We start from the raw sequence: 24,913 nt of genomic DNA, 5'->3' as shown, positions 1-24,913 counted from the left end.
GCCCCGGGACTAAGACCTCAGCCCCCGGCTGCAGTGCTCACCTCATCGCCACCTCCTCCAGCCGAGACCCAAAGGCAGGGGTCAGTGCCGCTGGGCCACCTCCACTGGGACCCCCACTTGCATCCTTCTGGCACACACACCACACCCAGCGGCTGTGCTGTTCTCAGCACCAGACTAACAGCATTCACTGATTCTGCAGGAAATCACGTGGGCAAGTGGGTCACCAGAAGGAAAAGAAGCCACCATAGTCTAAGGCTCAGTAGTGGAACAGAAACTGCGTCTAGGCCAGCCCCCAGGCCTCTAGAGTGTCACCGACGGCCCGTGGGGGCAGGCGGGGGCAGGGCAGCTGGGTCTGCGTGGTGCGTGGCAGAGGCTACGCAGCGCATAGCCAGGGGGTTAGTTAAAGGCACAGGCATGGATTCGCTTTAGACAGGCATGACTGAATCCTTGTTCTGCTTCAGACGAGCTACGAAGCTCAGGCCCATTCTTTAGCTTCTTAGAACCTGTAAAATCTGAATGGTGCCTGTCTCGGGGACGTGGAAAGGATTCCAATGGACTAATGAAGAGGAAGGCCCCAGCCCAGTCCAGGCGCTCACTCACTGGGAGTTACTGGGATCACTGGTGTCTGCATCCACCGCCTTGCGGGCCGTCTGCTCCATCGGGAGGTGGCATCTACAACTGGTCACACTGGGAAAGGGGCCATTATTTATTTTACCCAAACTTGGCTGTAAGCTTCCTCACTCTCTGCCCAGGGTCCCCTGTTCGTCAGCCACACCCCAGGTCCCTGACCACAAGGCACAGACACACACACCCAGCAGCTGGAAGGACACCCTGGCATCAGGCACCTGGCTGGGTGACCTAGGGCAAGTCACTGTCCTGTTTGAGTCTCGGGTTTCAGATTATAAAACAGGAAACCTCTCCTTCCTCGTCAGATAACCAAGTGCTCAAAAGCCACTCACTACTAAAGACATCCCCTCTACCAAGGGTCACGTGCAGTTCCAGGAGGACAGCCATGTGATCTTTGGTGCCTTCTGGTTTGCCCCTTCCCAGGCCTAAAGGTCGGAATTATCCTGAGGCTTCTGCAAGTTGTACAGAGTTCATTTAACCACAGTGTCATTTTAGCAAAGCAGGCTTTGATTCTTAAAAAACACATTTAATGAAAATCCAGCTTCGTAAGTGAAACGCCTACCCACGTGGAAAGGGGTGTAGGTGGTCCTGGGACCAAAGTGCCTGGCAGTCATTCCAGTGGATCAGGAAGTTCCACCGTAGCCTCCCGCCAGCATCTGGCCACATGGGGCAGGGTGGACGGCCAGCTTTGTGGCCACCTGCCAAGCAGTAAGCCCACTTGGGGCCCCTGGTGTTGTGCTGCTTGTCACCTAAGCACAACAGTACTGAGCCCAGGGCCTGGCAGCACTGGTTTGCAGAGAGCAGGAAAAGCCGCGATGCCAACACAGAAGCAAGACCCGCCACCCCGGTCTCGTCGGGAAAAGAGCAAGGGCACACGCTGCAGCATTACACCTGAGACTGGGTTTGCCAGGCGGGTGGCTGCTGTACGGGCACGTGAGGCACTTTGACACTCAGCAAGGAAGCCTCCAGAAGCGGCCGTGCTCCCAGGGCTCTGCTGGGCACGACACACCACATCTTCGGCACGTTTCATGGTGAGCTGGCACGTGACAACAGCTGGCCAAGGGCCCTGCCGAGACAGCAAGGTTGAAGGTGCCCGGGCCTGAAGAGGCGAGGGAAGGGAAAGGCTGCTTCCAGGGTTCGGACACAGGGCCACCAGGGTTTAGAGAGCTGTCCGATGGTGATGGGCGTGTCAGTCACAGGGAAAGGCCAGGATCCAGGCCCCGGCTGTAGCAGCAGCAAGAAGGGCACGTGTGTAGACACGAGGCAGCGGGAGCAGGGGGCCCTCAGCTTCTCTGCGGAGCAGCTCTGCCCTTGGCCCCTCTCCCTCCACCGCGTGCGTGTCCGCCCCGCCTCACGTCCGGAGGGGCTGGATGGAGACCAGAGCAGAAGAAGCGCAACCCAGGGCGGGCGGCCTGACCTGCACGAGGAAAGCTGATGGAAGCGTCACCTCCCTCACATTCACAGCACAGGCTGCGCTCCACTCCCAGCTCATCTGAGCCATCAGGCTTTTCTCCCACATCCCCGGGGGTCTGAAGGGGAAATGACCTTGACTCCTTGTGAGCAGGAGTGGCGCGGGCAGCTAGGGCAAGGGGGCCCGGGGTAAAAAGAGGACGTGGGAAGTCAATGCCAAGAAGGGCTGGAGCAGCCAAAGCCACCATGGAGAGGGGGTGGGCAGCAGGCTGTGGGGAGAGCAGGCCCAGCACAGAGGCGAGGGGGACTGGGGCCCCGAACCAGACGGGAGCCCCCGGAAAAGCAGAGCCTCTGAAGACCGCCTGGCGACTACTCCTGGAACCCCGTCCTGCTTCACTCCTCCCCGTGCAACAGGGTCTGCAAGACAGGCAGGTGCACGTGGGTTAAGGGTGTAACGTCAAAGCGGCCCCTGACCCACAGGCGTCACCCCAGGCCTGAGCTGTCAGACAGAACCCCCAACCTGCAGGGTGAGTCCCAGCCCACACCACCACAGCTTTCCGGGAGGCCCCAAAGTCCCTCAGCTGACACACATCCCATCTCACCATGTCCCTCAGATGCCTGAGTGGCCAAGAACAGACAAAACCTGCTCGAGGCACTCCAACTCTCACCCAGGACACACTAGATTAGCCCCCCAGCAGGAAAAGGAGAAATCAAGACACCCCCTCGTCATGCTCAAGCCCCTCCTTAGGCAAGATAAAGCTACACTTCCCCTCATGAAACCACAGCAGTTTGGGGAGGGGAGTAACCCCCGGCCTCTCCCAGTGGACAGGCCCCCAGGAGCCTCCGAGCACCTGCCATGACAACTGGACCTGCTGGTTTGATACGAGTGCTCCCCACCAGCCAGCCTAACCCCCCCTTCGAGCTACTTGGTTTCCCACCGTGTTACTGGGGGGTCTTTCAGGCAAGGCCCAAGCCTTTACTGGGTGACCCTTCTCTAGGCCTGGCCCTACCCCAACCCAGGATGGGAAACCAAGACCCCATACCTGTCTTTCGGCCTGGAGCCCTGGCTCTGGGCGTTTCCAAGACGAGGCCTGTAAGATATAGAGCACCAGCAGCCCAAAGACCACCACCAGCATCCCCGCACTGTTCGCGAAGACGGCCTCATCGGGCAGGTTGGAGTATGAAGTGGTGCCATTTTTCCTGAAGATGACAGAACAACGTGGGCCCTCAAGAAACTTTTCCACATGTTTTTGCCCAGTGGGAGACTCAAGAAAAGCTTCCCAGGACCCACTGTGACCTGGCAGGTTAACATACTTTTTAAGTCTCTGCCTCAAGTGTCTGCAGAATGCTTTTCACCTATGAGGTTGCTGAAGCTCTCAGATGTGGCACGAATGTGTCCAGAGTTAAATAACGGCACAGCCAAGATCTAGACCCAGGTCTGACCTCAAATCTTGTTTGCTTTTCACTCCCCTGCCCCTTGGCTTAAAAAAAAGGACACTGGTAGTGATGAGGCATGCAGGCTCTAGTCCTAACTCAAAGCTCTGCCACCTACTGGCTGTGTGCCCTCAGGTACTTGACTTCAGCTCTCTGTGTTCCCTAATTTCTAAGTTGCAATTACAACATGGCCAATGTATAGGGCGGTTAGAGGACTAAATTTAAGGTGTTTAGAATAGTTTCTGTCACAGAGTAGGTTCTCAATTAATTTGATGCTGGATAAATACTTGCTGACCAATTTACCAATCTCAATCTAAAGAAATACCAATTCCATCACCTTCCAGGTCAGGGACAAGTGCAACCCTAAAGGTTTCTCTCCCCTGGATGGGCCCTATGATCACGGCAGAAGGCCCCAGTCCTTCCCCTCCACTCCCGCCCCATCACACTCACAAACTGAAGAAGAGCTTCTCATTGATGCCGGAAATGACAGACGCAATGGCCAGAGAGAGAATGGAGGCTCCAAAGAAGACGTGGATGGGTTTAAGGAGGCTGCGCAGCCGCACAGACGCCCAGGGCAGCAGAAAGACCACAAAGCCCAAGAACCACTGCGGACACAGGAAGCACCTGCTTGTACTGTGTGTGACCAAAGGCGGGCACGGTCAGCGCGCCCCACGAGCGCCCCCTCCCCATCAGTGAACTGACACCCTCCTTTCCCAACTCAGGCCTCCCAGCAGGCACTGCCCAGCACCACAGCCTAGCTGTGCTCCGCTCCTTTAACATAAACGAGACTGTCGCCTAACGAGATGCTCGGCTACCTCCACTCTCCCGCAAACCCAGCCACCCTTGTCTGTCTCTGCTTCCTTCCTGTCCTGGCTCACAGAACATTATCAATGTATGGGGCGGTTAGAGGATGAAATGGAAGGTGGTCAGGTTAGTTTCTGTCCTGAAGTAGATTCTAAATCAGTCTGTACAGAGCTGACATCAGAATAGAAATACTGGAGCTTCCACAGTGGCACAACTCAATCGGCAGCGTCTCTGCAGCACCAGGACACAGTTTGCTCCCTGGCCGGGCGCCGTGGGCTCAAGGATCCGGAGCTGCCGCAGCTGTGGCACAGGTTACAGCTGTGGCTCTGATCGGATCCCTGGCCCAATAACTCCATATGCCATGGGGTGACCAAAAAAGGAAAGAAAAAAAAAAAAGCCAGATTATGGAAACTACTTCTGGAATTGCTTCTGAGTCCCAGAAAGGTGGGAGCAGAGAAGGTGGGAAAGATGGTTTAGAGTCAGTGCAGTGCGGGCTATGACGAAGTCAGCCCAGAGCGCCCTGGGACCAGAGACGGGCAGCATGAAGGGTAAGAGCTGGAGCAGGATATGTGGGAACCACCCATCTCCCCCAGCCCGCCAAATGTGTCGATTCTACAGGATGTGCCTGCAAGGCCATCGCCAGGCAATGAGCAGAGGGACTATTTGGTGCTGGTGCACGCAAAGCCCCAAACAGAGCCCCCAGCTGCCAGCAGCAGGGGGAACGCCAAGGAGGATAGAGAGAACCTACCTGGCAGGCGAAGAGGAAGACGGTGGTGATGCCCAGCCAGCTGTGCAGGGAGTAGAGGTTGGGGATCTTCTCGTGGTTGTGAAAGTTAAAGACGGCCGCCAGCCCCAGCACAGTCAGGATGAAGGCCATCAGGTGCATGGCTGCGTGGCCCAACTTCCAGGGCAGCTTGGGCCCTACCCATGACTGGGGCAGGCGGTACGCCAGTGACGCTGCAGGAGAGACATCCCAGGGCTCAGTCCCCTCCACCTTAGGGGAGCTCCCCTGATGTGATCCCAGCCTCCTAACAATGGAAGGAGGAAACGCTAGGACATTAGCACCCCTTCCTCAGCACCTTCCATCATCGTTTCTGGGGTTGCTGTCAACCATGAAGAGGGGAGAGAAGGGACCAGAGAGAAAGGGGAAGAGTTCCCTGGTGGCTAGTGGGTTGAGGATCCAGCATTGTTCCTGCTGTGGCATGGGTTTGATACCTGGCCAAGAAACGTTCACAAGCCATGGGCAGGACCAAAAATAATTTGTTTTTAAAGGGGGAGGAGGAGTTCCTATTGTGGTGCAGGGGAAACAAATCCGACTGGTACCCATGAGGTTCAATCCCTGGCCTTGCTCAGTGGGTCAGGAATCCAGTGTTGCCGTGAGCTGTGGTGTAGGTCGCAGACGAGGCTCAGATCCTGCGTGGCTGTGACTGTGGCTAGACTGGCAGCTATGGCTCCAGTTTGATCCCTAGCCTGGGAACTTCCATATGCCAAGGGTGCAGCCCTTAAAAGAAGTTAATTAATTAAGACAAATAAAATAAAAGAGGATGAGGAGTTCCTATTGTGGCTCAGTGGGTTAAGGATCTGGCATTACCACCAGCTGCAGCATAGGTCATATATGCAGCTTGGATCCGGTGTTGCTGTGGCTATGGCGTAGGCCACCAGCTTCAGCTCTGATTCGATCCCTACCTAGCCTGAGAATTTCCATAGGCTACAGGTGAGGTCTTAAAGAAGGAAAAAAAAAAAGGGGGGGGGAGAAGCAGGTTGTGGACTTGCCATTCTCTATATTTATAATAATAAATATAATTTGCATGCAGTTTAACAGGTTAAAAAGCAATGTCACATTCGTTATTTTGTCTAAGTGAATTCTCACAACTGAGGTTAGTTGTCAGAGATGCAGGCTTTAAAGCTAGATAACCTACGGCAAAATTCTGGCTCTGCCTCTCAGCTATTTGGCATCTTCATTCTAAATGTTTCCTCATTTGTAAAATGGAAACACCAGAACCCACCCCATAAGCTTCCTGTAAGAACAAAGCAGGACTCCGTCTTTGAGGGACTCAGGCTAAACTGCTATTATCAATGGCATCATTATTCCTATTTACAAGTGGGGAAAATGAGCCTCGCCTGGGCCCCAAGGCCCAGCTCTGGATTCATAGGCCAGAGATGGATCTGGCAGGAGTAAGCAGACCCCTCATGTAAGGACCTGACCTGCCTACACCAAGAGAGGCTTCAACCCCCTGCTCCCTGGAGCAAAGGTTGGCAGACCACAGCTCACAAGCCAGATCAGCCCACTGCCTATTTTCTTTTCTTTTTTTTTTTTTTTTTTCTTTTTGTCTTTTCAGGGCCCCACCCGAGGCATATAGAGGTTCCCAGACTAGAGGTCTAATTGGAGCTGTAGCCACTGACCTATACCGCAGCCACAGCAATGCCAGATCCTTAATCCACTGATCAAGGCCAGGGATCGAACCTGCAACCTCATGGTTCCTAGTCAGGTTCGTTAACCACTGAGCCATGATGGGAACCTATTTTCATAAATAAGTTAAATAAAGGGTTTTTTCCATATGACTAAATACCATTTATTGAAACAAATATCCTGTCCCACCCTTCCTCCTGTCTATCCGCTTCTCAATACCACACTTTTTTTTTTTTTTTTTTTTTTGGTCATGCCCGAGGCATGTGGAAGTTCCTGGGCCAAGGATCAAATCCGAGACACAGCAGTGCTAACAACAGATCCTTAATCACTAGGCCACCAGGGAACTCCTACCACACTGTCTTACAGTAGCTTCTTCTATTTTTTAAATGGCCTCACTCATGACACATGGAAGTTCCCAGGCCAGGAATTGAATCTGGGCCACAGCTGCAGCAGCACTGGTCAGGAGATTGAACCCATGCCTCTGCAGTGACCCCAGCTGCTGCGGTAAGATTCTTAACCCACTGCACCACAGCAGGAACTCCAATTACAGTAGCTTTATAATAAACCTGAACAGATGGGAGAATAAGCCCTCCAACTTTGCTCTTATTTTCAAAACCTTCTTGACTAATCTTGGCCCTTTGCATTTCAAGATAATTCCAACCTGACTGTCACTTTTCACAAAAGTAAGCACTGAGACTTTGGGATTAACCTACAAAATTTCAGGAGAACCTACACCGTTACAATGTTTAGTCTTCCAGTCCAATTACACAGCGGTATATCTCGCCATTGATTTAGGGCTTCTTTAATTTCTCTCAATACAGGTTTGTATTTTTCTCGGTACAGCTTCTGTTAGATTTATAAATGTATACATCTTGGATTTCCCTGGTGGCCTAGCAGTTAAGGATCTGGTGTTATTGCTGGAGGCATGAATATGTGTGACAAAGAATGGAAAGAAAAGACTGACGCCACAGAGTGGCTGTAGAGGCCAGTCTCTACAAAGTCCTGTGACTCCCTCATGACCCTTGAGGCACAACGAATGAGAACAGAAATAGAACATCAAAGAACGGCATCTTGAAAACAAGGCTGCTGAAGCATTGATGTTGCTGAGGGAAAACCCTCGGCTCTCACATTCTCAGAACTGGAGCCTTGGGGGATTTGTGGGAGAGGCCATAGATGGTTTGAAGCAAACAACAAATGATGGCCTGGGAGGGCTAAAACACTTGTGACTACTTTCTGTGCTTAGGAAGGACTGTGCTAGCATATCTTGCTTCCAATCTGTTTGAAGTGAAATACAGGTGTATCCCCTGCACGTACAAGGAAGTAGAAAATAGTAAATAAAAACCTGGAGTTGGCTCAGAGGGTTGCTACTGCCTTTTGAAGGCGGTAGCCCCCTGATCCTCTCTGTATTTGTCTCTTTGTTCTTATTTCTGCAGCACCGCTGACTTCGGGACCTGAGTTGACGAGCAGGCCTCATCATGCTATCACTGCTATGGCTGTGGCTCAGGTTCAATTCCTGGCCCCAGAACTTTCACCTACCTCTGGTGCAGCCAAAAAGGAAAAAAAAAAAAAAACTGATATGTATACATATGTATAAATCTTACACAGCTTCTATTAGATTTATTCCTAAGTAATTAATGTTTATGGATGCTCATATGAATTAAATCATATTTGATATTAAATACTTTTTTTTTTGCCTTTTAGAGCCACACCTACATCATATTGGAAGTTCCCAGGCTAGGGGTTAAATCGGAGCTGCAGCAACTGACCTACACCACAGCCACTTGGGCAACGCCAGGTTCAAGCCGAGTGGGTGACCACAGCTCACGGCAATGCCGGATCCTTAACCCACTGAGTGGGACCGGGAATCAAACCCGCATCCTCACAGATACTAGTCAGGTTTTTAACCTGCTGAGCCACAATGGGAACTCCTTAAATACTTTAAATTATATTAATTTTTTTTAATTGTAACAAATTTTTCCCCAGTTTTACTGAGATATAACTGACACACAGCACTGCATAAGTTTAAAGTGTAGAGCATAAGGATCTGATTTACATACATCACGAAATGATCACCACAATGCAGTTTAGTGAGCATCCATCAGCTCCCGCAATAATATTAAAGAAATAGAGAATTTTTTTCTTTATGATGAGAACTCCTAGGATTTACTTTTTTTTTTTTTGTCTTTCGTCTTCTTTAGGGCCACACCCGCGGCATATGGAGGTTCCCAGGCTAGGTTTCTAATCGGAGCTGTAGCCGCCAGCCTACGCCAGAGCCACAGTAATGCGGGATCCGAGCTGTGTCTGTGACCTACACCACAGCTCACAGCAATGCTATATCCTCAACCCACTAAGCGAGGCCAGGGATCGAACCCGAAACCTCATGGTTCCCAGTCGGATTCGTTTCCGCTGCACCAGGACAGGAACTCCAGGATTTACTCTTAACTTTCATATACAATGTTCAGTACTGTTCATTATTTATCAAAATGTACATTACTTTCCTTGTACTGATGTATCTTGTCTTTTGACTTCCATCATCCAGTTCCCCTCCCCTACTCCCTACCTCTTTTTACTATGAATGTTCGTTTGTTTTTGAAGAACAGTTGAGCTGCGACACTTGTTACTTCTTTTTTTTTTTTTTTTTTTCTTTTCTTTTTGCCTTTCTAGGGCCGCTCCTGCGGCATATGGAGGTTCCCAGGCTAGGGGTCGAATCGGAGCTGTAGCCGCCAGCCTACACCAGAGCCACAGCAACACGGGATCTGAGCCACGTCTGCAACCTACACCACTGCTCACGGCAACGCCAGATCCTTAACCCACGGAGCAAGGCCAGGGATTGAACCCGCAACCTCATGGTTCCTAGTCAGATTCGTTAACCACTGCGCCACGACGGGAACTCCAACTACGTTATTTCTTGTCATATGACACAGTGATTTAATATTTCTGTACATTTCACAGTGACGACCATGATAGGACTGTGATCTGTCAGGATACAAAGAGATCACATAATTACTGATCCTATTCCCCAAACTCCACATTTCATACCTGCCACTCATTTACTTTGCAACTAAAAGTTTGTACCTCTTTATTTATTTATTTATTAGCCAAGGCATGTGGACGTTCCCGGGCCAGGGATCAAGCCCAAGGCACAGCGATAATCAGAACTACGGCAGTGACAATGCCGGATCTTTGACCCGAGGAGCCACCAAGGAACTCTGGGGAGTTTGTACCTCTTAACCCCCTTCACCTATTTCTTTCCTCCTCTCATCACTGTAAATGAAGTCTGATCCGAACCCAGCCACACACGTGTTTCCGTGTGGTCTCCGGCTACTGCCGCAACACAGCAGCAGAGCTGAGGAGCTGCAACCCAGATCACAGGGCTTGCAAAGCCTAAAATCCTTACTCTCTGGCCTTTAATAGAAGAGTTTACCAACCCCTGGCCAAGCACATCCCTGCAGCTGCCCTTCTCAGCTGCTCCTCTTCTCAATGTTCTTACGTCTTCCTCCAAATAGCACCTGGGCCCAGAGACAACCCTCCCCACCCCACCCCACAGCCCCAAACCCGACAGTGACATAAACCAGGCTGGAGAGGGCGAGCACTGCCCTGCAGGGCACTCACCAGCACTGTAGAGCACCACCATGCCAGTCACCATGAGCACCGGGTGCCAGTTGAACGTGAGTATGGTGCCATCCCAGGCAAAGCCTTCGTGCCAGTACCGCATCCAATAGATGGTGGAGAGGATGCACATGGAGCCCAGGGAGAACAGCGCCAGGGCCGACAGGTAAAACCATCCCACAGCCATTCTGATCAGGCACTCGCTCCTAGAAGAAACGGAAATCACACATCCCTGCTGGCTCCGGTGTGCCCCACACACAGGCTAAGGGAGGTAACGTTGACCTTGCTCTTGGCCGGAAGGGTGGTGCCCCTGCCATCAGCCCGGGCACTGCCCCGGGAGGCCCTCATGGCTGGGTGGGCCAATGGTTATGAAAAACAAGCGAGGCCCCACCCCAGCACCTGGCAGCATAGAGTGCTGCCAGCTCAGGCCTAGGGCCACTCCTAGAGGGAGGCCTCCTCTGCTGTGGCCAGATGCCAAGGCCCTGGGGGCAGAGCCCAGGGGTTAGTCTCCCCTCCCAGGACCCAAAGGTAGAGAATTACACCTCCCTTTCCACAAAAAGAAAGGACAGAAATCAAAATCCAGGCTAGATCACACAACTGCCCAGACCCTCAGTTCTTTTTTTTTTTTGCTTTTTTAGGGCCTCGCCTGCAGCACATGTAAGTTTCCAGTCTAGGGGTCGAATCAGAGCTACAGCTGCTGGCCTACATCACAGCCACAGCAACGTGGGATCCGAGCCACATCTGCAACCTACACTACAGCTCACGGCAACACCAGATCCTCAAACCAGTGAGTAAGGCCAGGGATCGAACCCGCATCCTCATGGATACTAGTTGGATTCGTTCCAGGGTGCCACAACAGGAACTCCCAGGCCCTCGGGATCTAACACAAGGAGGCAAAAATCATCCTCTCCACACTACTATTACGGCTCCCATTTCTACAGCAAAGTTCCTCCCCAGCCTGTGAGCTCGGCGGCGCTAATCCTCCCACTGGGGGCAAGACTAGGTCTTTCCTCCAGAGTCCCCCCCATCCTCCACTCCCTCAGTGAGCAAAAGCCTTCAGCTGTCTGAAACATCTGCTTTCTCTTCTCTGGGGAAAGCCCACAGGAAAAGAGAGGAAGCGAGAACGCATGATCTAGAAAGCAAGAGTTTATTTTGAGGTTTCCACGTTACCTGATAAACTCAGAAACCAACTCTGGTTTCAGGCATGGCAAATGCCCAGGCCCCTAAGCAGCTGCTCTTAAAAGCCGGGCGAGGCATTCCCTTTGTGGTGCAGTGGAAACAAATCCAACGAGTATCCATGGGGATGCAGGTTCAATCCCTGGCCTCGCTCAGTGGGTTAAGGATCCGGCATTGTCGTGAGCTGTGGTGTACGTCACGGACGAGACTCGGATCCTGATCCCATGTTGCTGTGGCTGCGGTGGAGGCCGGCAGCTGTAGCTCCAATTCGACCCCGAGCCTGGGAACCTCCATATGCCGTGAGTGTGGCCCTAAGAAGCAAAAAAAAAAAGGCCAGACAAGTGGGTGTGGGGGTTGGCAGGCAGTCCACAAAGCCACAGGATGCACCTGCTTCCAGCACGGGCCCAGTTCTCAAGGCCAACACACTTCCCCAGGGACTCACACCAAAAAGGTTACACAGTGGCTGGTTTCCTCCATGTGAACCAGCTCAGAGAGAGAGGAGGCCCCTACAATCACCAAGAACTCCCAAGTCTTCACCTTCACACCTAGAGGCAGGCTGACGGAGTGGTGGCCTGGACCCCAATTCTTATGCACTGAGGCTGCTTGAGAAAATCATTTAATGTTTGTAGGACTCAGTCTTCTCATCTGAAAAAAAGGCATGGCAATAGGATGTAATTTACTGAAAGGCAGCTAGGATCAGACACGCCAGAACCTTCCATACAGGATCCCAATGACCCCTCCTGACAACCCCATGAGGAGTTATCCTCACTTTATAGATGAGGAAGCAAACCCCCAGAAAGACTAATAGGACCCAAGTAGTGGGTCGAGTTTCAAACATTCGTCTCTTTTGACTTCAAAGCCAGCATTTTTCCTTAACCACAGGCTGTCAGAAGGTCAAGTGAGACAGTGTACGTAAGGATACCACGTGAGTATACTATCATAATTTTCTTAGTATTGCCATGGCATTTCATCCTAACTACTCACAAAAACCTGAAGCTCATTGGCCCCCGGCTGCTCAGGCCTCTCAGTGGCCCCAATTCCATATCGTGTCCCTCTCTCCCCCCGCCAGGTGTCCACCCAGATGCTGGGTTTTCACAAGGAGATCCAAGATAGCAGCAAACCTCTGAGAAAACAAGATCTGAGGTCTGGGGTAGGAAATAAGTTTTCAGGAGGTGGGAGGGAGAAAATCATGGCATCTACTTCCTAGAAGCTTTTTGACTCAGCTACTGAGCTGAGAGATGTGCTACCCAGCCTCAGAGCTGTTCCCTTAGGTCCTGTAAGAGCTATGCAAGTTTCAGGTCACCAAATGTTCCAGTCACCCTCCAGTGAAGGGTTAGTAGAAAGAAGCCCTCAGTCAGCAGGCTCCATTCGTTGGACAATACCTACTTTTATGTTGCTTCCCTTTATAAAAGGGAAAAAGAAAAGTAAATGTGGAGTTCCCATCGTGGCACAGTGGAAACGAATCTGACTAGGAACCATGAGGTTGCAGGTTCAGTCCCTGGCCTTGCTCAGTGGGTTAAGGATCCGGCGTTGCTCTGAGCTGTGGTGTAGGTCGCAGACATGGCTCGCATCTGGCGTTGCTGTGGCTGTGGCGTAGGCCGGCAGCAACAGCTCCAATTAGACCTCTAGCCTGGGAACCTCCATATGCCATGGATGTGGCCCTTGGAAAAAAAAGACAAAAAAAAAAAAGTAAACATAATCCAAAAAGGACTGTTGGGAGTTCCCATTGTGGCTCAGTGGTAATGAACACAACTGGAATCCATGAGGACTCGAGTTCGATCCCTGGCCTTGCTCAGTGGGTTAAGGATCCACTGCATTGCTCTGAGCTACAGTGTTGGTCACAGACGAGGCTTGGATCCTGTGTTGCTGTGGCTGTGGTGCAAGCCGGCAGCTGCAGCTCGGACTCAACCCCTAGCCTGGGAACTTCCATATGCTGCAAAACAAAACAACAAAAAAGGGGAGTTCCTGTTGTGGCGCAGTGGTTGATGACTCTGACTAGGAACCTTGAGGTTGCGGGTTCAATCCCTGGCCTCGCTCAGTGGGTTAAGGATCCCGCGTTGCCATGAACTGTGGTGTAGGAAGCGGACACGGCTCCGATCCCATGTTGCTGTGGCTCTGGTGTAGGCTGGTGGCTACAGCTCCGATTAGACCTCTATCCTGGGAACCTCCATATGCCCCAGGAGCAGCCCTACAAAAGGCAAAAAGGACAAAAAAAAAAAAAAAAAAAGACTATATCCACCTCCCTAGAAGAGGTCCTGGTCCTGGACTGCTGCTTTGAGACAGACTTGAAATCCATAGTGGGAACACTTTCCTGACAGATGGCTGGAATGTTTTACTGCACACAGTACACAGATGAGCCCTCCTGCCTAAAACAGAGAAGAAAAAATGAAAAAGGAAGAATGCAGTGAAAACTGCAATGCAAATGCTAAGAATATCCTCTCATTTATCCAGAGAGCAGGATGTGTTAGGATTTCAGGATGTGCTCACCACTCCTATCCTGCCCTCACTTGGAGAGCACGTTCCAAGACAAAAAGTCGGCTAACTTCTGTAAAGGACCATTATGGTAAATATTTTAGGACCTGCCGGCCACACGGCTTGTCACGACTCTGTCATCAACTCTGTTGATGTACTGCAAGAGCAATCACAACCACTACCTTCACAAATGAACACGGCCACGCTCAAGAAAAATTTTACTGATGGACACTGAAATTTCAGCTTCACATCATCTCCCCATGTCACAAAATACTATCCTTTTCATTTTTTTCAATCATTTAAAGAGTAAAAACCAGAGTTCCCATTGTGGCACAGCAGAAACAAATCCAACCAGTATCCATGAGGATGCAGGTTCGATCCCTGGCCTTGCTCAGTAGGTTAAGGATCTGGCATTTCCATGAACTGTGGTGTAGGTCGAAGACGAGGCTCCGATCGCTTGTTGCTGTGGCTGTGGTGTAGGCTGGCAGCTACAGCTCCGATTCAAACCCTAGCCTGGGAACCTCCCAATGCCACGAGTGCGGCCCTAAAGAAAGCAAAAGAAAATTAAAAAATAAAAATAAAAAAATCAATTTAGGTGGGCCAGGTTTGGCTTGTGAGTCATGTTTGTTGACCCTAATCTAAGGAGTCTACTGTTCAACCTAAAACACTCCACAGTCCCTTAGCGGAAAGGATTCTCCCAGTCTGCACTAAAGCAGATCATGCTCTGGGGTAAGAAACGAGCATGTCCTATTCAGTCCTAGCCTTAGGAAATGGCTCTACTTCAACCTCTTTCCCAATTATTTGGAAGTGCAGATGAGGGAACAGAAGTCTGTCTGTTGTTCCCCCTTCCCAGATGAATAGTGGGGGCTCTAGGAATCCTGAGAACCAGACTCAGGGTTCAAGTCCTAAACTCTTATCTTACAGATCAAAAACATTAGGACCCAAAGATGGAAAGTGACTTGGCCACAATGAGTTCACTCCCCCTCAGCAAGGGCTCCTTATTTCCAAACGTAGCTTCCAAAAAGTCTGAAGCTCAGAAGTGAGGACCACTAAATTCCAGTCAGGAAGTAGATAACAAAGCCTGCCTTAGCACCACAGTGATACAGACCCGCCCTTCGGACTGTGCTCTGGTCTGACTCAGGTATACGGAAGACAGCTCCAGGAACTCGGGGACCCACGGCAGATTCCTCCGGTGGAACCAAGGGCCCTTCCGTACTTAAAAACCACCACCTGTGGAAGGAAGAGCACGGAGAATGGTGTCGATTTCCTAAAACAGAAAGCTGAGGCTGAGCGAGGGGTTGCGACAGCGCGAAGCGAGGTAGTAGCAGAGCCAGCCCTCGAACCCAGGTAAGACCCTGAACTCCCAGCCCGGGCTCTTTCTCACCCCCGAACCACAGTGGGATGCACGGAGGCTGGCGTCTCCGAGACCCGCGTCTTGCCACCTGGCGCCGGAGCCGCAGCTCCCGAGAGTCCCAGAAGAGAGAGAGAGAGAGAGAGAGCGCACGCAACTGCTTAAACCGACAGCCACCTGCAGCCACTGCCTTCTATCCTGCAGCTGTGTCCGCTCCGCCGTCTTATAGGCTCCCGGCACTTCCGGTCGCGCGCGAGGCCCTCTGGGAAGTGAAGTCCAGAGGTGCGGGGTGGCTAGTTTCCGGCGCCAAGGTGCCGACCCCCAACTCCTGTTCTTCCACGGGCTTTTCTTCCCTAAGCCGGGGATTCCAGGGGCCGAGAACGCTGTCACCGGCCTCATCCCCAGTCCCTCGATTCCGTGGAAGCGGAAATATTTGGGCCGACACGAAGCCTCCGGTTAGGGGCTGACCCTTGGCAAGGCCGCGCGCGGGATGGGCGGCCATGGCCGGCAGCCTGGAGCTCTGAATCAGGGCGCGGCCAAGCTGGAAAGGCCAGGGGATGGGCAGGCCCAGGAACGCGGGGGCCCAGACATGGCGGCCGGGCGAGCCATCGAGCAGGGAAAAGAAAGCCGAGAACGAGCGAGTAGCCCGGCGCGGACGGAGTCCATGTCGGCCATCTACTTCCGGAAGTTAAAACCGGTTTCCGGAAGTCAGGACGGTGTCCCCATGACAACCGACGTTGGGCCTCTGAGGTGAGAGTGCTTGATGAAGGGTGGGTGGAGTGGGCAGAAGTCGGAATTTCTGTTGTTAATTTATTGGTTTTAGTTTTTTGCTAGGACCGCTCTATTTTAAAGTGGATTAGGAAGGGAGAGGAAACTGCTCAGGGGACAAAGGGAACGTGGCAGATAGTGGTGGACAAACAGCCAAGACCGCTTCGTTATCTCGCCAGGCACCGCTCCCCTAAGCCTTGGAGGTGGTCATTCTTCCCGTAGAGGTGGAGGTAGGTGATTCTATATGACGGATCCTCACAGCGGCTCTCTGTGGTGGCCTGTGAAGTAGTGGTTAAGAGCACGGGCTCTTAACAGTATCACACCTGCTGGTGAGTCCTGGCTCTGCTCCCCTGCGACCCGGAGGAAGAACTTGAACTCGGACCCTGTGTCCTTGCCTGTAGCAAGAGGATAAGTTTTCCCCACCTTGCGGAGTAGTTGCGAGGATGAAAGGAAGGTATCTTGATTAACAAGTTTACCGTAGTGCTGGTAGGTAGGTGATAACTATCAATATTATTTGATGAATAAGGAGGCTTGCTTAGCTCAGAGAAAACCGCATATGGGACAGGTGAGGTGGGCAAGGTTCCCTAATCTCTCAGAGCCTCTGTGTAAAGCGAGGTTGGCTACTTCTCAAGATGGGTGTAGGATTAAAAAAGGAAATGAATATGAAAAGTTTGTAAATGGTAAGAAATTTTACAGATGTTAATTTAATCATTCTGTAACACTTCAGGGCATTTTGAAATTTATTTATAAATTTGATCTAGGTGGAGGCGGGGTGGTCACAGGATACCCCCAAAGCAGCTTCTGGGTCTTGGAATAAGTGAACATAAAGGCCCAGCTCCCCTTACCTTGAGCCACTGTGTTGCTACCATAACCTGAAATGTTGTTTCGCAGCAGAGCACTATTTCCTCTCAGCTTTTTCTGCCTACACCACTTCCCACTTTTCCTGTGCCAACATTTTTCTTGCCTAGTTACACTTAAACCTGTAAGTTACGTCAGATGCAGCTTTGTGCAGTAGTTCAGAGCATAGACTCTGGATTCAGACAGCCTAGATCTGAATTCTAGCTCTGCCCCTTAGCAGTGCGACCTTGGACAGATGATTTTTAACCTCCCTGGGCCTCAACTGTCTCATCTTTAAAATGGGGAGAGTAGTAATGTCTCTTCCACCTCAGGGGGTTATTGCAAGATTTAAATAATGTTAGTGCTTAGAACAGTCCCTGGTGTATTGTGATATACGGAAGGCTTGCTGCTGCAGTTAGCATTAGAATTAGCGTTGTAGGAGTTCCCGTCGTGGCGCAGTGGTTAATGAATCCAACTAGGAACCATGAGGTTGTGGGTTCCATCCCTGGCCTTGCTCAGTGGGTTAAGGATCCAGCATTGCTGTGAGCTGTGGTGTAGGTCACAGATATGGCTAGGATCCCGAGTTGCTGTGGCTGTGGTGTAGGCCAGCAGCTACAGCTCCAATTAGACCCCTAGCCTGGGAATCTTCATATGGGGCAAGAGAGCGGCCCTTGAAAAGGCAAAAAAAAAAAAAAAAAAAATTAAAAATTAAAAAATTAAAAATTAAAAATTAGCGTTGTTACATGACTAGACAGTCACTGTGTCGTACTTCTAGATTCCATTGGTCTACAAAGTGGTTAGAAAGAGCTCTGCATTTAGAGGGTCCCAGGCACAGAGAAAGATTTGAGGGTGAGGGTCCCTGGAAGGAGTGACTAGTTTGGTTTTTTGTAGGTTTTGTTCACTGATGTATCCCAAGCACCTAGAATGCTGTCTGGCACATAATAGGTCCTCAGTAAATATTTATTGTATTAATGAATTTATAACCTCCTCTTTTTTTTTTTTTTTTTTCCTCAACAGGGCCTTGTCTTAGAGTAAGGGAAACACCTCTGATTCTGAGGAAGTACAGCTTCTCTCTCAGTGCCTGGAAGAGGCCAGCAGCTGTTTTCTGGGCAACTGTGGAATGTGCCCTTGGGGGCCCAGGAGAGCAGAAGGAAGATGCTCCAGACCAGTAACTATAGCCTGGTGCTCTCCCTGCAGTTCCTGCTGCTTTCCTATGACCTGTTTGTCAATTCCTTCTCGGAACTACTCCGAATGGCTCCCGTCATACAGCTGGTGCTTTTCATGTGAGTTCACTGGGTGGGACTGGACAGCTCAACCCAAGCTGCCTGAAGTCCCCGACAGTTGTGATTTAGCAATTTAAGGTTATCAGTAAAGAAATATCAGGGAGAATAAAATTGCACTTGGCCCTGGAAACACCGAGGTCCACAGACACATCACAGGGCCTGTCTTGATATACTTACTTCTAAAAGGGTTTGGGACACAGGGAGCAGTACCCATAGAAAATGAGGGTCAGGAGTTTCTGCTGTTGCACAATAGGATCAGGGGTGTCTTGGGAGCTCTGGGACACAGGTTCAATCCCCAGCCCAGCACAGTGAGTTAAGGACCCGGCATTGCCATCGCTGCGGGCTTAGGTTGCAACTGCGGCTCAGCTCTGATCCCTGGCCCAGGAACTCCATGTGCCATGGGGCAGCCAAAAAATAGAGAAATAAAATGAGGGTCAGACTGCTGACATTGTAATTTTCTCCATCTACAAGTAGAAATATTATCTTTTTTTTTTTTTTTGTCTTTTTGCCTTTTTGAGGGCCGTTCCCGCGGCATATGGAGGTTCCCAGGCTAGGAGTCTAATTGGAGCTGTAGCCGCCGGCCTACACCACAGCCACAGCAGCGCGAGATCCGAGCCACGTCTGCAGTCTACACCACAGCTCACAGCAACGCCAGATCCTTAACCCACTGAGTAAGGTCAGGGATCGAACCCGCAACCTCATGGTTCCTAGTCGGATTTGTTAACCACTGAGCCACGAGAGGAACGCCATAAAAATATTACCTTACATTGCCATGAAAAAGGGATACAAAGTGGCCGGTGAGAAGGGTAATCATCTTAACGACTATATGATTCCCATCGCCTGGAAGCTGTTGGTGTTTCTCCTCCACGGTGACTTACAGTTTCCATGAGGCAAGTTGGAAACAGTCTTAGGCACCATCGTCCTTCACTCAGCACGTGTTCCTCGGCCTGCCAGGCGGTATGCTAACTGCAGTGGTGAACCTGACATGTTCCTGCTTCGACGGGGTTTCCGTTCTGGTGGACAGAGCCAGTGAATCCATCAAAAAAATAATAATAATAATTTCGATAAATGTAATGATGTCATACAATGGATATAAAGTACATGGGGTGGGGAGGGGAGGGCTGCTTTAGGTAGCGGGCGAAAGGACAGCCTTTCTGAAAAGGGCACATCTGAAGCGAGATGTGAGTGACACTAAAGCACCAGCCCTGCGTGGATCAGGCAGAGTGCATTGCCGTCTTGCTAGAGGAAACCATCTGACAGGCCCAGGTTGTGTGACAGGCATCTTCTGGACACAGGGAGGAAACTAGCTGCTTCTCACTGTGCCTCAGAGCTTTGTTCACTTGGGAGTTGCAGCAGGAAAGCCTCGTCCCTGGGCTGCACCTCACCTGATGGGGCCGGCAGGTAGTTTTCATGTCATTTGGGGTCCGAAGCCTACACTCCTTGGGTTGGGGCTTCAGAGGACTGTATGTCCCAGGGAAGGACAGACCTCGTGGTGTCCCATAGGACTCAGGGCCGGCTCCTGGGTCCTCCTCAGGCCTCCATGTGGCTGTCCTTTGTTTTCTTGTATCTGCAGCATCCAGGATATTGCGATCCTCTTCAACATCATCATCGTTTTCCTCATGTTCTTCAACACCTTCGTCTTCCAGGCTGGCCTGGTCAGTCTCCTCTTCCACAAGTTCAAAGGGACCATCATCCTGACAGCTGTGTACTTCGCCCTCAGTATCTCCTTTCATGTCTGGGTCATGGTAAGAGGGGAGCTCTGAATTCCTGCATCCTTAAAGGCTAGGCCTGTCGTTCCTCTGGAAACCCAGCATCTCTGGATGTTTACAGCCCTTCGAAGCCTTGATGAGCAACAGGTGAAATCAGTGTGGTCCAGCCTGGAGCTAGACACGTGAGGATTTCATAAGATACTCATGCCCAGACCAGAACAGTTCTATCCAGTATCCAACAGGGACACTTCTAGAACATGCATTTCACTTTTTCCCCAAGCAGGCCTGCCAGGGCCAGAACAGGAAGCTGAATCTATTTCACCGTTAGCTGTTTGGGCGGGTGAGCTTGGATACAAGGTATTCTCGGGCTCAGTGTCCTGTGGGAAATAGCCAGGCAGGAGTGCTGCTCGCCCTCTAGCCTCATGCCCGCAGCTGCGTCCCCACCGCGGACACTACGAGGACTGACCCCTAAGGTGCTGCCCTTTGCTTCTAACATGGGCCTCAGAGCAGATGCCGTTTTCAAGGTTTTAGATTTTTTCTGCTTCCCAAATTCTTCCCTCTCCTTGGGTATCTATCTCATGCGTTTCTCATGTACTCGTTTTGTTGAAACCCATTAAACCCTCAGGGTTTTCTAGATGTTTCTTTACTAAAGCCACCTTCTTAAACTAAACCTCCTGTTAAGTTGCCCCTGGGATTCCATGCAGAGAACTGGAGCTGCCAGGAAAGAGGCCGAGGCGTGCTGAAGCCTCAAGGTGCTTCCAGAGAGGATTGTCTTGCTCTGGTTCCTGGGGCCAAAATAGGTCCCGGCTTTGTACTGTGAAGCTGTTAATCTGATTAAACCCCGAGTGCATGTAGCCTTTATGTGACAGGAACTGAGCCTGAGATTTCCAAGGCAAGCCCGTGACCACGCTGACCTCCCGAGAGAATGTGTATCATTTCTCTTTGGCAGAGGCTGTGGAATGAAAGGGAATAAATGGCTCAGTTCAAACTTCTTCCCTCAGGGTTACAAGAATATCTCCTTTGCAGCAAAAAGGGGAACTTGAGTTCCCGTCATGGCTCAGTGGTTAACGAATCCGAATAGGAACCATGAGATTACGGGTTCCATCCCTGGCCTTGCTCAGTGGGTTAAGGATCCGGCGTTGCCGGGAGCTGTGGCGTAGGTTACAGATGCGGCTCGGATTCCACGTTGCTGTGGCTCTGGTGTAGGCCGGTGGCTACAGCTCCTGTTGGACCCCTAGCCTGGGAACATCCATATGCCTCAGGAGTGGCCCTAGAAAAGGCAAAAAAAGACCAAAAAAAAAAAAAAGGGAACTTGAGGCTCCTTTGAGAAACACTCCTTGAGCTTGTGGAAGGAAAGAAGGGGGTGAGATCAGCCTGATAGGAAACCAAGCGGCACCTCTGTAGCTGACCAAGTTGGCCATGTCCGGGCTTCATCCGGCCACTAACCTCTCTCTCTCTACTCATGTCTCCTTCAGAACTTACGCTGGAAAAACTCCAACCGCTTTGTCTGGACAGACGGGCTTCAGACGTTATTCGTATTCCAGAGACTAGGTAAGGACCAGAGCAACCCCAGGCCTCACTCTGAGCCCACCTTTGGCTCTGGCAGCCGGGGCCTTGATCCTTCCCAGCCCATCACAACCAGCGGGGATGAGTGGAACAGCCGCACGAGAACAGGAGAGACCGTTGTCCTCTGTGCTTCCTGGGAGTCACCGGGAGGTCTTGAGGCAGGGCCCCTCAGCCTCCTCCGGTCATGTCCTGACCCTGCAGCAGGTTCTCTGGAGCATCCCTGAGGCTTCTTTTCTGCTGCTTCCCCACAGCCGCAGTGCTGTACTGTTACTTCTACAAACGGACAGCTGTGAGACTGGGCGACCCTCGCTTCTACCAGGACTCTTTATGGCTGCGCAAGGAGTTCATGCAAGTCCGAAGGTGACCGCTCTGTCACACCGACGGGGGATGCCTTTCCTTCCTGACAGAAGCCATGTTTGCAGCTCTGCAGAGGGGGTGGTCGGCCCTGCACGCTAGGAGGCAGCTTGACATCCCACAGGTCAGGCCCAGGCCAGTTGTGTTCAGCAGCTGAGAAGGAAGCGCCTCCCTCTAGCATATTAAAGCATCCCTGGCACAGACGCCAGCACATCAGCCTTTCCTGGCCTCCTGCCGCAGGCGGGCCCTTCCCCTCTGCGGCACACAGGGCTCTGGGCCTTTAGCCTGGGCAGGCTTTTCTGAGCCCCTGTGCTCTTGGCCCCACACAGTGACAGAGGCTGTACAAGGGGACGACTGTGCTCCTGACTGGTCACCCCCCCAGACATTTAGATTTTATATGTAACATTTTATAAATAGGAAATCAGTTCTTTTCCATAAATGATGGCATGTCTGCCTCACTAGATCTCGTGGTGGTTAAGAGGCATGCCTAGACCTAGCCTTCACATCCACGTGGTTCAGTGGGCACATTGAGCCGCAGAGCAGATATGGATGTTTACTGAGTCCCGTTGTGAGTACAAGATGTTTTTGCAGAAATTCAAGATGTTGTCTGATGCCCCACCCCTGTCCATAGAGTTCCAGACTTCTGTGTTTTCTTCAGTCTCTCCTCCTGCCAGAGCCCTCATTGCCCTCAGAAGAGTAAAACTGTTCCCTAGGCTCTTTGGCGGAAGAAATGGTTAAAATTCATGTGCCCATAGTGTGTTTTCTATGGCCAGAGCAGTGTTGTGTAACAAACCCAGCACTAAACTTCACTGGCCGATAACAACAAAGAGTTCCGTGGCTCTTGAGTCTTGGGGTTCAGCTGATCTGGCAGGGTTTGGGTAATTTTTGCTGGGCTTGCTCACGAGTCTGGTCAGCTGTGGGTCAGCCAGGCAGCTGTGATGAGATCCTTGACTCTCAGCTAACCGAGGCGGGCCTTAGCTGGAATGACTGGGCGGCTCGCTCTGCCTCACATGACTCATCCTCCAGCTGACTTGCCTGGTCTGCTTACAGGACAGTGGCAGAGAAGCAGAAGAACAAGCCCTAGGGTGCCATCCCAGTTCAAGCCTCTGCTGGTAGTGTGTCTCTTAGACTCCCATTGGTCAAAGTGAGTTATGTGACTGAGCCCAAAAGCACTACAAAGTTTCTTGGCAAAAGACAGGGGTACTGGAAGGGCTGTGAATTCAATCAGTCTGCTCCACCAGGAAGTAGCTCTATGAAACTCCTTATTCAGAGATACTTTAGCCCAGGGATTGGCAGACTTTTCCGTAAAAGGCCAAATAGGAAATGTTTTAGCTTTTGAGAGTTGTGTGGTCTCTGTTTCGATTTTTCAGCTTCAGCATTGTAGTTCAAAAGCAGAGATGATACATAAACGAATGACGTGTGTCATAAAATAGTTTTGATTTCTTTTAACCATGTAAAAACGTAAATTTAATCTTAACCTGAGAACCATACAAAACAAGCTAGTTTTTTTTTTTGTTTTGTTTTTTTGTTTTGTTTTTTGCAGGGGAGGGTTTGGCCATACCTGTGGCATGCAGAAGTCCTGGGCCAGGGATTGCACCTGTGCCACAGCAGTGACAATGCCAGATTTTTGAGCCACCAGGGAGCTCCAAAACAGGCTACATTTGCTTCCAAGCCATGGTATGCTGACCTCTGGTTTAGAAGCCTAGAAGAAAGTTCTGGGCAGAGACACTAATCAGCTGTGCTGTCAAGATCTTATCAGGTATTTAAAAAGAAAAGGTACAGGAGTTCCCGTCGTGGCTCAATGGTTAACAAATCCGACTAGGAACCATGAGGTTGCGGGTTCGGTCCCTGCCCTTGCTCAGTGGGTTAAGGATCCGGCGTTGCCGTGAGCTGTGGTGTAGACTGCAGAGGTGGCTTGGATCTCGAGTTGCTGTGGCTCTGGCGTAGGCCAGTGGCTACAGCTCCAATTAGACCCCTAGCCTGGGAACCTCCATATGCCGCGGGAGAGGCCCAAGAAATAGCAAAAAGACAAAAAAAAAAAAAAAAAAAAAAATTCCTAACAGAGCTACTGTCTATACTTAATTCGTCTTTTTTTAATTAAAAAAGGACAGTTAATAGCCTGATTTTGATCGTTTCATAAAGGTTCACACAGGACTGTTAAAATCCCCTCTGCTCATTAAAGTCCCTGAAAGAGAAGCAATTCTCTTTGTCCCAAAATGAATCAGGACTAGATTGTTCTCTGTAGTCTCTGCAGCTAGCGAGATAACCGAATGCCTGTTTCCTCACTCACAGTAGAATGGCGCTTTGTGGCCCTAGGGGCCTGGGGGGGGTGTGTGCACGTGCCTTCCTTGCTTTCTCCCTCCCTTCCTTTCTTTTCCTTAATAGTTAATACATTCATGTGATTCATGCGATACAAAATGCAGGTTATAAAAAGGTTTCTGCAGTTATTCTTCCCACTGCTCCATCTTAGCCACTGAGTTCCTTCTCCTTGACCACCTAGATTGACTTACATATTTCTTATAGACAGCATAACATTTCAGAAACATTTTTACGAAAAAAAAAAAATTGCCATATCCTACCTAGTCATGTATTTCACATCTTTGAGACTATGCATCTTTAATTTATACACAGTTGTGATTAAGGGCATAATGCCACCAAATGATTTACTTTTTTTTTAAATTTTTTTCATTTAGCAGTGGGAATATTTTTTTTTTTTTTGTCTTTTTTTGCTATTTCTTGGGCCGCTCCCGCGGCATATGGAGGTTCCCAGGCTAGGGGTCCAGTCGGAGCTGTAGCCACCAGCCTACGCCAGAGCCACAGCAACTCGGGATCTGAGCCATGTCTGCAACCTACACCACAGCTCACGGCAACACTGGATCGTTAACCCACTGAGCAAGGGCAGGGACCGAACCTGCAACCTCATGGTTCCTAGTCGGATTCGTTAACCACTGCGCCACGACGGGAACTCCATTTAAGGTGTAGTATAAATTGACTGCTTGGGAATAGTTTTCAAAGATGAGAGAAGGAGGAAGTCCCCTTGTGGCTCAGCAGATGAAGGATCTGGTGTTGCTGCAGCTGTGGCTCGAGTTCAGTTCGGGGCTCA

General features: G+C 50.7%; 2 protein-coding genes across 26 annotated transcripts; one reads left to right on the top strand and one right to left on the bottom strand.

The window, feature by feature from the left end:
• Window positions 1–1,132: 1,132 nt before the first annotated feature.
• Window positions 1,133–15,975, bottom strand: CYB561A3 (cytochrome b561 family member A3). Of its 21 annotated transcripts, none has more exons than XM_085010980.1 (9): window positions 15,471–15,975; window positions 15,051–15,172; window positions 13,710–13,836; window positions 11,465–12,115; window positions 10,298–10,500; window positions 5,024–5,232; window positions 3,922–4,076; window positions 3,081–3,237; window positions 1,133–2,454 (listed from the first exon to the last, which is right to left on the bottom strand). In XM_085010980.1, the coding sequence occupies exons 5-9, from the start codon at window positions 10,479–10,481 to the stop codon at window positions 2,431–2,433; spliced, it is 729 nt and encodes a 242-aa protein (XP_084867106.1). In that variant the 5' UTR covers window positions 10,482–10,500; window positions 11,465–12,115; window positions 13,710–13,836; window positions 15,051–15,172; window positions 15,471–15,975; the 3' UTR covers window positions 1,133–2,430. The 21 variants fall into 21 exon arrangements, with proteins under 21 accessions (XP_084867106.1, XP_020938604.2, XP_020938602.2 ...); XM_021082945.2 differs by having other exon boundaries at window positions 12,008–12,115; XM_021082943.2 differs by having other exon boundaries at window positions 15,327–15,491.
• Window positions 15,976–16,011: 36 nt separating this feature from the next.
• Window positions 16,012–23,240, top strand: TMEM138 (transmembrane protein 138). 5 transcript variants are annotated; one of them, XM_085010989.1, is made up of 6 exons: window positions 16,012–16,043; window positions 16,241–16,291; window positions 17,916–18,181; window positions 19,755–19,926; window positions 21,366–21,441; window positions 21,708–23,240. In XM_085010989.1, exons 3-6 carry the CDS (start codon window positions 18,054–18,056, stop codon window positions 21,818–21,820), a joined length of 489 nt encoding a protein of 162 aa, XP_084867115.1. In that variant the 5' UTR covers window positions 16,012–16,043; window positions 16,241–16,291; window positions 17,916–18,053; the 3' UTR covers window positions 21,821–23,240. The 5 variants fall into 5 exon arrangements, with proteins under 5 accessions (XP_084867115.1, XP_003122688.2, XP_005660880.2 ...); XM_003122640.5 differs by having other exon boundaries at window positions 16,117–16,291; XM_005660823.4 differs by lacking the exon at window positions 16,241–16,291.
• Window positions 23,241–24,913: the final 1,673 nt, after the last annotated feature.

The sequence above is a fragment of the Sus scrofa genome, chromosome 2, assembly GCF_054392235.1.
Source record: "Sus scrofa isolate SSC_HxYL_T2T_F1_AM1 chromosome 2, Sscrofa_HxYL_maternal_Yorkshire_Landrace_v2.0, whole genome shotgun sequence".
In the NCBI taxonomy this organism is placed as follows: Eukaryota; Metazoa; Chordata; class Mammalia; order Artiodactyla; family Suidae; genus Sus; species Sus scrofa.
Note: the sequence above shows the minus strand (reverse complement) of the source record. Positions and strands in the feature narration are given on the sequence as shown.